At 42.2% G+C, this 12,613-nt stretch overlaps 2 protein-coding genes across 2 annotated transcripts; one reads left to right on the plus strand and one right to left on the minus strand.

The window, feature by feature from the left end:
- Positions 1–398: 398 nt before the first annotated feature.
- Positions 399–2,988, plus strand: msx3 (muscle segment homeobox 3). The gene is made up of 2 exons (XM_079279752.1): positions 399–853; positions 1,263–2,988. Exons 1-2 carry the CDS (start codon positions 496–498, stop codon positions 1,691–1,693), a joined length of 789 nt encoding a protein of 262 aa, XP_079135878.1. The 5' UTR covers positions 399–495; the 3' UTR covers positions 1,694–2,988.
- A 101-nt stretch (positions 2,989–3,089) lies between these two features.
- On the minus strand, positions 3,090–5,509 carry znf511 (zinc finger protein 511). Its single transcript, XM_079279751.1, has 6 exons — positions 5,257–5,509; positions 5,106–5,182; positions 4,482–4,683; positions 4,219–4,343; positions 3,560–3,820; positions 3,090–3,268 (listed from the first exon to the last, which is right to left on the minus strand). The coding sequence occupies exons 1-6, from the start codon at positions 5,443–5,445 to the stop codon at positions 3,196–3,198; spliced, it is 927 nt and encodes a 308-aa protein (XP_079135877.1). The 5' UTR covers positions 5,446–5,509; the 3' UTR covers positions 3,090–3,195.
- Positions 5,510–12,613: the final 7,104 nt, after the last annotated feature.

Consider the following 12,613-nt stretch of genomic DNA (forward strand, 5'->3'; position numbering starts at 1 on the left):
TATGCAATGTTTAAGTGCACGAATTAAACCCATTGATGTCAGTGCATCAGCAATGGGAGAGGAAGACGTTGCTGATGTAGGAGCCCACAGCTGGAGAGGACCAACATCAAAAAAATTCCTGTGTAAAGGGAGAGGGGGACAAAGGGGGCATGAAGGGGATGTGTGGGGCTCAGAATTCCGAGCCACGCCCCTCATCGGAGGTTTACATCTGTCATGGAGCTCACAGGCGCATGAAATGGACCACAACACTGTCATTACAAGCCTGGCCTATCACAAACTGTTTTAGCCGAGTCACGTGGGAACACCGACATACTGATAGGCAGGCCGAAAGATGGGAGTGGAGCTCATGGCACTTCACTGAAGGAGAGGCAAGTCCGTGCGTAAAAAGTTGAACACGCAACTGCGCAACATTGGACCAGGGCAATAACAAATTTCCTCGAGTGAAAACGTGAAAATAAAAACAGCAACGGAGAGAGCAGCGGGAAGACTGGTTGTATGGCACCTCAGTCGTGCGTCATGAATCCTGCGCAGGGATCACCGCCCTCGGCTGCTCCGGGGGAGACCTCAGAGGACCGGGTCGCTGGTGGCATGGGAACTGACGAGCTGGACCTGTCATCCACTAGAAGGTGTAAAACCAAAAGTTTAGATCTACCTTTCAGTGTGGAATCCCTCATATCAGACAGGACGCCGGAAAGAAGCCTCTACTCCCCCGAGCCTGGTTCAGGCTGCGTTCGGACAGAGGAGACCGAGTGTGCGTCACCGAGAGGACTTTATCGGTCCAAACCAGAGGCGGTGGACCTCAGCGACAAGGAGACGAGCCCCTGGTGTCAGACTCCTCACGCATCCCCTTCAAGTGAGTGTAGGATACTCTGTCTTTCTAATTTCTCACAAAACAGACGCTATTTTTTCAACTGTCCAAAAGTCTGAAACTGTCTCCAAATTGTATGAATATTATTCGTTTGCACTAATTGCAGAACACTGCACGAAAAACAGTGAATGTACAAAATAATTCATGCCCTAGCCCTTCATGGTGAGGAAATACGATGTAATACCGTCCTTTAATTAGGCGAGCTCATCCTTTATATATGATGGGGTGGATGTCTAAACTTTGGGATGGTTGCGTTGCCTTAAAGGGCTCCAAATAACTTAAATATTATGTTTGATATTTCCCTGATTTGGCTTTACTTGTAAATGACCGTGATGTAAAATGCAAATTGAAAAAGTCACGAGTAAACTGATCACATATTTTCTATTCCAATAAGGTGATTCCCTAAATATACTTCCAGGACTCCCCAGCCCGACTTCATGCAATCTACGGAAACACAAGAACAACAGGAAACCCAGAACTCCCTTTACAACCTCTCAGCTGCTTTCCCTCGAGAGGAAGTTCCGTCAGAAACAGTACCTCTCCATCGCAGAGAGAGCAGAGTTCTCCAACTCACTCTGCCTCACAGAGACCCAGGTCAAGATCTGGTTTCAGAACCGCAGGGCAAAGGCCAAGAGACTGCAGGAGGCCGAGCTGGACAAGTTCAAGCTGGCCGCGAAGCCGCTGCTGCCGGCCTTCGCCTTTCCCTTCCCGCTGAGCGCACCTATGGGCGCGCCGTCCCTCTATGGGGCCCTGGGCGGACCGCGGCCTGCCTTCCCCGTCCCAGGACTATTTGGTGGACCATATGGGATGTACTACTTGTCTTAACCCGCGCCAACTTTGAACTGCATCGTTGGGAAAGATGCCTTCATACAGTAAATAACCAACACTGCAAAAGTGTCCATTTTATTAGTCAACCTCTCTGGAACCTTACATTGAATACATGTCAAATATTTCGTCATAGTAAAGAAATTATATTTTTCACAGAAATATGTTGATTGAACAGATGGTTTCATTTAAAAAATAATTGATTCAGTCAGGGACTACGCAGAACAGAAACAAGTGAAATGTTTCTCTCGATTGGCGTTTTTTATTCATTTTCTATGAAAAAAATCAAGATTTACTTTACAGTCATTTATTTGTTCACATGGTCATTTTTGCAGTGTATTTAGTAAAATCTTTAATGAAGGCCACTGGCTGAACTAAGCTTTTGGGCTCTGCCTTTACATTTGAGCTGTTCTATCCCAATAGAGGCATTTCTTGAATAGTCAAAGTGCTTTTAATGTCACCAGAGATGACATGCTTAGGCCTGTAGCTTTGGATCTAAAGTAATAACCCGAGATTCAGTTGAGCCCCCAGTACCTCTCCATCGCAGAGAGAGCAGAGTTCCAGAAAATATGATATATATATATATATATATATATATATATAGCGCGCTCACAGTCAGACTTTTATATAAGCTGAAGGTGGAAGGAAAACGTTACCAAACAAGTCTGATTGGTATCATGGAGACTAAAGAGGAAATTCAAAAGAAAAGAACCAGCGGAATATATTAATATGCGGATCATCTTCAACAGCTCATAATCAATAACAAGAACCATCATTGAAGTGTCCATTAGTGCCTTTATCACTGTTGTAATTAAATCAAGTGTCTGTAAAAAAAAAAAATGTTTTAGAAATGTCCTCTTCAAAAAGATGTTAACATGGAGCTGTTATATATTCCACAGTGACTTCTCCACATTAAATGTGAGCCATGAGATATTTGAAGGTACATTTACTTTTATAATAATATCTAAACCACACAATTTCTGTTTGTTTCTAACTTCTTAATAATTTTACCAGGTTCAAAAATACAAACCAGCTATAAAATAAATCCGCGTTACTATTGTCATTTAAAAAGTTTTTTACATTACCTCAAAAAGATAATTTTTTGCACAGATGTTCAAAGAGCTCTTCAGAGCCAGTTTCATTACTAAATGTAAATAAAAGTCATCAGCTATTTTTGCAAACACTCAAAATGATAAACATGGCTGAAAGACATGTCAGTCATCAATGTACAGTGTATTTTATATCTGGTGGGTGAAAAGATGTTTTGTACAATTATTAAAAATCTATTATGTAAATTCTGACATCAGTCTTATTTTTCTCTTCCAAAAACTTCCACATCACTTGTCATTTGAGGATTTCATTGAGCCGATCACCTGACCGATGTATTTATGTGCAGCACATTTTATTTCAAGTCAACGACACATATGACAGTCAACGCAGTCACAAGACAAGGGTATAAAGTTATTTATCTCAGAAAGGACTGAAAACAGGATGCTGGCGTTTCATTTCCTTCTTCCCCGCCTCCCTCTGAAGCCTCGGACGGAGCCGTGACCGAAGCACACCGTTGTGGGAATCCTACGAGACAAGAACGCGGCTGTTGTTTTATATCTCCGATTGTTTATCGTTTGAATAAGAAAAACTGGTACATATTATGAAGATCTCCACTCGCATATGTTTTTAGTATAATATTTTGTGCATAAATGATAGAAAGAGTCCTACAGTTTGTTTCAACCTAAACTTAACTACATAGTTGCACAGGTGTTACCTCAAGAAGAGTGGAATCTTAAATTCCTTGGAACATGGTTAAAAGATGGCTGACTTCGTCTCTGTTAGCACGGCTTCCTGCAGACTTCTTGAAAGACTAACCTGTAGGAGTACCGTGGTTTTAGTGGATCGGTGCTCGTGTTCTCCGTGCTGTGAGCTGCTGCAGCAGAAAGATCGCCGTGCTCCTCAGCAGAGGCAGACTTTGCCATGCGAGCAGCTTCTTCCTCACACACATGCGTCTCCATGGATTCTCCTTGCTCGGGTTGATCGGACAGCACATCACACGCACCCTCAGACTCGCACGCATCGTCCACAACCTCCATGGCCGTGTCTTTCTGCTGCGGCCTCTTCGTCTGCCGGCTTCTGTTTACAAAGATACGATAGTAGAAATACACAAACGAGGGTATTTGATGAAAATCATGTTTAATGATTTAACACTCGTCGAAGCAATTTCACCGTTTGTAGGATCAGAAAAATAACAGAAACAATATGAATCTAAAGCAACTCACACTGTAGCTGAGCATTTAAAGGAAAGTTACACACTGGTTTAAAAAAAGAATCCCAGTCTATAAATTACCCGACATGTTAACAGGAGAATATTAAATAGTCACAAATTTAAAAAAATGTAAAAATTTGCTTTAACTCACGATAATTCCTGTTCACTATAACAAACATGGACTCTCCTTGACTGAAACCTTGCATGGAGAAATATTTCTACTGAGGATTTGCTGCCATCTAATAGACAACATATGCAGTCTCACCCTCTGTCCTTCTTGGTTTTGTCAAATCTGAAGTCTGGAGGATACTTGTGAATTCTTATTAGGTGCTCCTTCCTGTGTTTGGTAGTCCTGAACTTCTGTCCACAGCCCTCCACCAAACACTGGTACTGAATGGTGTAAAATAAGTCAACTTTAAACACTCTTATATATTAATCTTCAAAGAACGTTTCAAATATTTTATTATTTACAGCTTTTTGCTTCATGGCAATAAAGATGTCAGGACACAACTTCAGACTTCGGCTCACCATATCTTGCCTCTGGGCGAGGATGGTGAAGAGGGAGTCGTGCCACTCCTGCAGGTGAATGTCTAGGAGCCGGGCGCTCGGCAGGGAGCGACGGCAGGAGCAGCACACGTGTCTGTGCAGGGAGTTGTAGTGGTGCTCATACTCCTCCAAACTGCTGAAGACCGCACTGCAGCCAGAAATGTGGCAGGCAAACTCTGACACACTGAGACAAGGCAAGAAGAGGAGGAAGGTGACCCACACTGACATTACAGTTATAGAGGAAAGGATCCACTGCTGTTAGCTCAGGAATTTAATTTCCGGGGCTAGTTTGTTGTTTGTTTGGCCTACTTAACTGGTCAAATATAGACCAATATACTATATAAGTGCTTATTTTAGACTGGCCATGTGACACTATATCCGACAACCATATTCATTAAAGCATAATGTAGAAATGTAATGAAGAAAACACATGTGAATTTGTCAAACACCAAAATATAACAGTCGATAGAAATGTGTGTTTAGGGTGTGTTTCTCTTATTTGCTCCCACGTCACAATAATCACAACTATCCGTTTAGTCTGTGAAATACTATTAACATTCTGATGCATACGATTTAAACCTTTAAACTCGACACTGGTTTGCATACCTGAGTGTGGGCTTGTCGTCTGCCTCCTCTGAGACGTAGAGGTCCTGCAGATACATGTGTCTGTGAACGTCCCCGTCCTGTAAATAACACGCACGTGTTATTGTGGGTGGGTTGGACAATGTCATCGGTCAGTCAGAGTTATTGCTTTTACCTCAAAGAGCTCGTGGTCCTTGTGCAGGTGGATGAGCTGCGGGCTGAAGTTGAACGGACTCTCCTCCTCATCGTGACTTCTCCTCGGCTCCTGTGTGTCTCCTGTCGAGCGGTCTTCATCGCAGCTTTCCGCCAACAGATGCTCATCTTTAAGCAGTCGGACCAAGTCGGGCTGCAGCACGGTTTCCATGTGTTCATACTCTTTAGCCAAGTAGAGAGCTCCTACTGCCCGCGCGAGGAGTTTTCTGTTTAGGTTGTAATCGTCGCGGAATAACGACGTCATCTAATGTGTTTTTTGGCGGTTGTCAAAAACTAACAAAACGGTGCGTTGTCGCCACCAACTGGCCAGATTCAACATCCACGCCAGGATGTTAGTTAATGAGCAAATGTAGTTAAATTTCTTTGGTATTTATACACAGGTTACAAAATAAACTTGACCACAGAAGGTATTACATGACATTAGCTATGTGTGGAAATTGTACATCCTTAATATAGTTTTAAATTAATTGAATTATATATGTAGGCTGCTGATATGAAATGTGATTTTTCCAATGTGCAACAAACATTTAATTGCCAGTTGTTAACTCTACTGTAGCATACAATTACCTTTCCTCTCACAAGTAGCGGACAGCAAAAACATTTACAACTCAGTCTATTTATTTTGTTTTACGATGGCAACTCACATTAGTATTGCCTGCAAAAAAGTCACTCAGGAATATGTTTCAATTGAAATGGAGTTCTGTAGGTATTGTGCAGGACAATTACCTTTCCTCTCACAAGTAGCGGACAGCAAAAACATTTACAACTCAGTCTATTTATTTTGTCTTACGGTGGCAACTCACATTAGTATTGCCTGCAAAAAAGTCACTCAGGAATATGTTTCAATTGAAATGGAGTTCTGTAGGTATTGTGCAGGACAATTAACTGTCCTGCGGGCAGGGGCGGACTGGGGGGAAAAAGTGGCCCGGGAGTTTACTGTCAGACCGGCCCACTCAATACACGGCGCATTGCCCACTCAATGCATCGCACGTATCGACCAGTCAGTGGCCTAAAGTGGCCTGGAAAAATACCCATACACTGAACATTATTTTTGGATGATTCCAAAGAAATTACATCATATGTTTTTTCTTAATAACATTTGGATCCACCAATTTGCCTGGATGGACACATTGAATGAAATAATAGTCGCTATTGTAACACTCAAAGGTATAGTTTGCTAGATGCAGTAAATAACACATCAGGACATCTTATTATAGTCTCAGTATCATATAATAATATATATATATATCATATAATAATATATATCATATAATAATATATATAATATAATAATATATATCGTATAATAATATATATATCGTATAATAATATTCACTTTAATATACAACACACACACACACATATATATATAATGATGTATTTATAACTATATATCATGTCTTAGCAGGTGCTTCATGTCTCTCACTCCCTAACTGTCCGTGCTGGATCCGTCCCCGTTGTTTTAAAAAGCTAAATAAGTTATTAGCATGACGTCGTCCAGCTAGCCAAACCTATCTGGTGTTCAGCTGGAGAAGCTTCGCATGTACTGCTTCCCTTTCCTGCTAGTCTGCTGTCTGATTGTGCAGTTTCTCCGCGAAAGTTCTCCTCTCAAACGGCTGGCGCTCGCATGTGGAGACTAATCCGGACGGAAACGCGCAGCTTGGGGCAGAATCCAGTTTATTTCGATTTGAAGTTGTAAATAACATTATTATTGTGTTTAAATGATAACTGTCATAAAGTCATGATGTTACACACTCCGGTCCAGAAGGTGGCGCCTTAAACATTGGTTTGTAGTCCGCAATTAAAGTGAAAGAAGAAGAAGAAGAAGAAGAAGAAGACGACTAATCTCCTGGTAGCCTATAACGTTAAAGCTATTGAAGTTAGCTTAGCATGTAGGTTTCGTGAAAATGTCGAGTAGAAAATGTCACGTAGAAATGTTGAGATCTTTAATCAACCAGCGACTAACTGCGGCTGATGAAGAGATATTTGGTATGTTTGAAAGAACGATAGCAGAGTACGAGGAGGAACTCTCTCGTTCAAAAGAGGCGAATAAGCGACAACGGGAACTTCTGGACGCTGTTCTCAACCCGGAAATCCGGATACAAAGAGCACGTAGGTTCACTTTATTTAACACTGTTCATGCTCCGGCTGATAACTTTTAATGTAGTTTGGAGTGAGACTCTGTTGCAGTTCGTAGTTTTCTTCTTCTCCTGATTTAATACCTGCAAATGTGTCGCTTTTCGGCGAAATAAGCCGTTTTGAATTAAAATATATCATCCACGTGAGTGTAGATCCGTATAGTTTTTATTGTTTTGGGGGGGGGGGGTCAACTGGTCAGCCAGCGTTTCTCAGATTGGATTGAGACAGGGAGAAAATGTGATGTCGTGATCTTCGCAATAAAACATATTTGATGCGACGTGTCGAGTCTTGGCCAATCAGCGTTAAGATGTCTACACCGTCTTCATTTCCCTCCGTTAACGTTTAAGTTCCGTTACCGTTCAGACTTGTTTGGTTAAGTTAACGTCCACTGCATGCGGAACTTTGTCAACGGCTAACGCTCATCATTATCAAGATTTAGGAGGATAACGTGATGAAACATGAATCGCCCTCCGTGTTCCGGTTCAGTCCACGCGGTCACTCATTAACGTTAAACCGGAACACCCGCGGTTCTGGGTCCAGTTTTTTTTGTTTAACTCAAAGTAGAATGAGGCGATTTCGTGGTGATAATAACTTGAAACATGAGGCCCAGATACTGATGAGATGAAGAGGATGTTGTGTGTGTAGTGTTGAGAAAATTATTTTATATACAGTTTAATTAGCAACTAGCTTATATGCAGCTTTAATTAATCACTAGCTTATTTGTAGTTTTAATAACCATTAGCTTATGCAGCTTTATTAACCACTCATACAATACACACAGTACACGCTAGGGCAAGGGAGAAACAGTGGAAGATTACTGGCTTAACTGCGCCACAAGGAATAGGCCGCCATCTTTAAATAGATAAGGGAGGAACAATAGATAGTGAGATACAGGGACATCGCCCCAGCAGACTCCCCTCTTCACACAACCTCTCGCCTCAAAATCTCACTACACACTGATAGAAGAAGACGCCTTCTGGGAGGGGCCAAGGTGGACGGACGTCCACGGCCTCCATCCAGGTGTCATAACGTACAAACGTGCCACGCCTGCATCTTTGACTTTGACCAATGTACATCAAGGGGAGGAGCCCTATATTAAGCTTCACACTGCCGTGTCAAAGTGTGACTCATGGTGAATCTCTGCGAAGTTCAACCATTAGCACCCAAGCATGTTTGATTGCTGGGCTGAATAACTCTGTTGATAAATAAATCTATTGCTTTGATATAACTATACGCCTCTTGAGAGCTTTCGTTATCCTCTTAAATCCGCTCTGAGTGAAAGATAGCTTTATTTTTCACAACAGTAGCGCAGCTTGACGCAGGGCTGAGATGTGAGTGGAGCTGGGCCTGGATAAAGGTGGAGGTCTAAACAGACGTGAAGAGAGAGCAGTACAGCTTCCCGCTGTCAGTGTTTTAAATGCATTGATAAGGCAGGGTATGCTAACTGCAGCCTCTGCTCCATTGAGACGAAGTACAGCAACAAGGGCTCACGTGCCCTCTCATCACACTGTTCACTGTAATGACCACAGCCAGTGTACTTCCGGTCCCAACTGTCCCACGTGCAGTTGCTCCCAAAGGCCCTGAAGTAATGAGTGTTAAGGAGCCTGAACCTTCATGATTTCAATAATTGAACCGGATTGAATGCATATTAATTGTAAATAGAAGATAGGCCACAATTCTAACGGCTTTACAGTAACAGTGGAAGTTAATATTCAGCCATACAGTAACAGGGTAAAATGAAAACGAATCACTTTATTTTGTATAGGCGATGGTTCTCGCTACTGTAGAAATATGCTTGCGGTATTTACAGGCATTAAACGTATACGTATTGTGAGGAATTTAAGTTTTAAAGCGCTCCTAGCGATGTATATTATGTGTTTCAATATGTTTACTTATAGAAGGTTTAAACTAAAGGGAGAGTTACTGAATTTGTTGTGCACTGTGAGAGAATCCAGAGAATTTATGACACCGCCATGAAGTCAGAGAGAGGGGGATGTTGCTGAAGAGTTTCTGAGCACAGCCTTCAAGAAGGGGGGTGAATTGGTCAAGGAAGTGGCCGACTGAAGTCCGACAGGTTCAGCCAATCGCTGAGCTGATCGATGGGCTGAGGAATGTGTAATATGAGACATTTCAGAGACTTTGGAGGGACAAAGAAACTGTGAATCCCCGGAGATAATCCGGGGGGGGGGGCTGCCTCTTCTCCTCTGCATGCTTCTTCTCCTCTGGAACAAGGAGGGGGGCTTTTTCCTTCACCTTTTGTTTGAGACATTTTGAACATAACAGTACTGTGTGTGTGTGTGTGTGTGTGTGTGTGTGTGTGTGTGCTCATTTGCAATAGTGTTGCGTGTGTCATAGAGCAAAGGTTTGAATCTCCGGGTGAGGCGCTCCCCGTACAAAGAGGGAGCTCTGACACGCAGGTGGTAGCTTAAAACTTATAACTAGTTGTGTTGTGAATCGGGTTAGTCGGTGGGATATTGTGCAGCAACCTGCAGGAACAGCACCTTCCCCATCCCTGAGACTCCAGGACTCCCACACACAATGTGGCCCAACCCTGGCTTGTGTGTGGGTGAAGATAATGCGTCCCTGTGCTGGACAAGTTCAAATAAAGTATGAAGATACAGGGCTCACAAAACACTGAGAGGAGAGATGCGTATACGGGCACCTCCTTCACCTCTTATGAGTTTGCAGGTATGCTGATTTGTTCTCTCAGCTTCTAGATGACAGGAAATATTTCAACTTAAAGTACAAGTTTGTTCTCTTTGATAACACCACATGGATTTGGCAGCTTAAAATGGTTCATGTGTTCATGGTCACATAAGTTGATTACATTATTGTATTATCTGGTTCTAGTGATACTCTGGAAGTGTATGTCCAGGAGACTATTTGCTCAATTCTAAAATGTCTTTGTAACCCCTCTGTGTGTGTTTACTGTTTTCCTGCAGACATCCAGCAGCTGTTGTTGGTTAAAGAAGAGGTTCCCTCTGAGCAGCAGGAGTGGAGCTCCAGTCTGGACCAGGAGGACCCAGAGCCCTCACACATTAAAGAAGAACAGGAGGAACTCTGCACCAGTCAGGAAGGAGAGCAGCTTCACGGTCTGGAGGAGGCTGATGTCAAGTTCTCATTCACTCCTGTGAAGAGTGAAGATGAAGAAGAGGAAGCTCAGTCCTCACAGCTTCATCAAAGACAAACTAAACAGATGAGAACAGAAGCTGATGGAGAAGACTGTGGAGGACCAGAACCAGACAGGAACTTGGATCCAGATAGACATCCAGAACCAGATACTGATGAGAAGACTGGAGAGTCTTCTGACACTGATGAGGGTGGTGATGGGAAGAAGACCAGAGGACCTCAGTCAGGTTTAAACTATGTGAAACCTGATGAAGTCCGTGTCAGTGATTCAAGATGTAGCGCTGGTGAAAAACATTTTAGATGCTCTGAGTGTGAGAAAACATTTGGCAGGAGTGGAACTCTGAACAGACACATGAGAACTCACACAGAAAAACCTTTCAGCTGCTCAGTCTGTAAGAAATCTTTTAAACATCGTTCAAATTTACAGAGCCACATGAGAATCCACAGAGGAGAAAAACCTTTCAGCTGCTCAGTCTGTAAGAAATCTTTTAACCAGAGTTCACATTTACAGAGCCACATGAGAATCCACACAGGAGAAAAACCTTTCAGCTGCTCAGTCTGTAAGAAATCTTTTAACAAGAGTTCAAATTTATATAAACACATGAGAATCCACACAGGAGAAAAGCCTTTCAGCTGCTCAGTCTGTAAGAAATCTTTTAACGATCGTTCAACTTTACAGAGACACATGAGAACCCACACAGGAGAAAAACCTTTCAGCTGCTTAGTCTGTAAGAAATCTTTTAACAGGCGTGGAACTTTACAGACACACATGAGAACCCACACAGGAGAAAAACCTTTCAGCTGCTCAGTCTGTAAGAAATCTTTTAACCAGCGTTCACATTTACAGACACACATGAGAACCCACACAGGAGAAAAGCCTTTCAGCTGATCAGTTTGCTGTAATAGATTTGTGTGCAACAGAGATCTGAAGGTACACATGAATACCCACACAGGAAAAAATCCCCTTTAGCTGTTCTGGTTGCAGTAAAGTTTCCGTTTGTGATAAAAGCTTTCAGCACGAGTCACCTCTGAAGTTACACATGATTAACCGCGGTTCAACTCCACTGATTTCAATTCAAAAAGTTATTCACTGAATGAGCGCCAACTGTACAGTTTGAAATAGTTTTGATGATTATATTGATTGATTTGATGGTAATGTCAGTTTAAGACGATGGTTTTACCTGCATCTGTGCACAGTATATTGTATTCAAATGATTTCATCAATAAAAAGTAAAAGGTTTGTGTATTTCACTGGTTCATACAGTTGTACATGGCACACTTTGTTCGTCAGCATTAAATCCATCAGTGACTGGAGTGTGACTCAATAGTTCTTTATCTTACTTGGCAGTTTGCACTCTTTGCTGCTGCCATTACTGGTATGGAATTGTCATCTTGTCTGACACAAACTCAAAAAGGATGAAAAGGTCCTGAGATAAAGCAATCTACACATTCTTTGGAGTCACAAACCAACAACATCCTGATCTGGATCTATAGTTCCTTCCAGTTGATCAACAGGCCGACACATTCCTGAATGTGTTCACAACTTGTCGATACTTTTTTAGATTGCCGGTGGCTTTTCTTGATCGTACCATCATCTTACCCTAATCGTTGTGCTCCCCAGGCCTCTTGTTCATGTGTATGAGCACTTTTACCAGCTCAACTTTAGGTAACCATGAAACAGGCCCCAGCTTTGACTTTATCACACAGCTCCAACACAATATATCAGGATTGGTGCGGCAGCAAAGGGGTTGGACCTGATCACACCCGGCCCTCATACATTGTGTTCCATAATGCTGTTTGGAAAATACTAAATGCTAAAAATAGTGCGGAATGAAAGAAATCTATAGAGATTAAAACAACAAATAAAATGTCAGTGAATCAAAAGACATCAAGCTAAGTGATGCAGATCAATCAAAGAAAAACAACTCACTTTTTTACGAGGGAGAAGACAATAGCTCAATCATAGAGTTGGAAATATGTCTTTAATAGTAAATACACACGTTTTATGTCACTCTCACACGGAGCCGTCTAAAAAATACATATTACAGGGA

This window comes from Melanostigma gelatinosum (assembly GCF_949748355.1).
Source record: "Melanostigma gelatinosum genome assembly, chromosome: 12".
Taxonomy (NCBI): Eukaryota; Metazoa; Chordata; class Actinopteri; order Perciformes; family Zoarcidae; genus Melanostigma; species Melanostigma gelatinosum.

Bases quoted from the DNA above. Each gene is read 5' to 3' on its own strand.
- znf511 (XM_079279751.1), bottom strand. From the start codon at position 5,445: ATGGAAACCGTGCTGCAGCCCGACTTGGTCCGACTGCTTAAAGATGAG. The intron at 5,183-5,256 runs GTAAAAGCAATA...TGTTATTTACAG, and splicing joins AGGACCACGAGCTCTTTGAG to GACGGGGACGTTCACAGACA. The intron at 4,344-4,481 runs GTGAGCCGAAGT...TACACCATTCAG, and splicing joins TCGCCCAGAGGCAAGATATG to TACCAGTGTTTGGTGGAGGG.
- msx3 (XM_079279752.1), top strand. From the start codon at position 496: ATGGCACCTCAGTCGTGCGTCATGAATCCTGCGCAGGGATCACCGCCC. The intron at 854-1,262 runs GTGAGTGTAGGA...TATTCCAATAAG, and splicing joins TCCTCACGCATCCCCTTCAA to GTGATTCCCTAAATATACTT.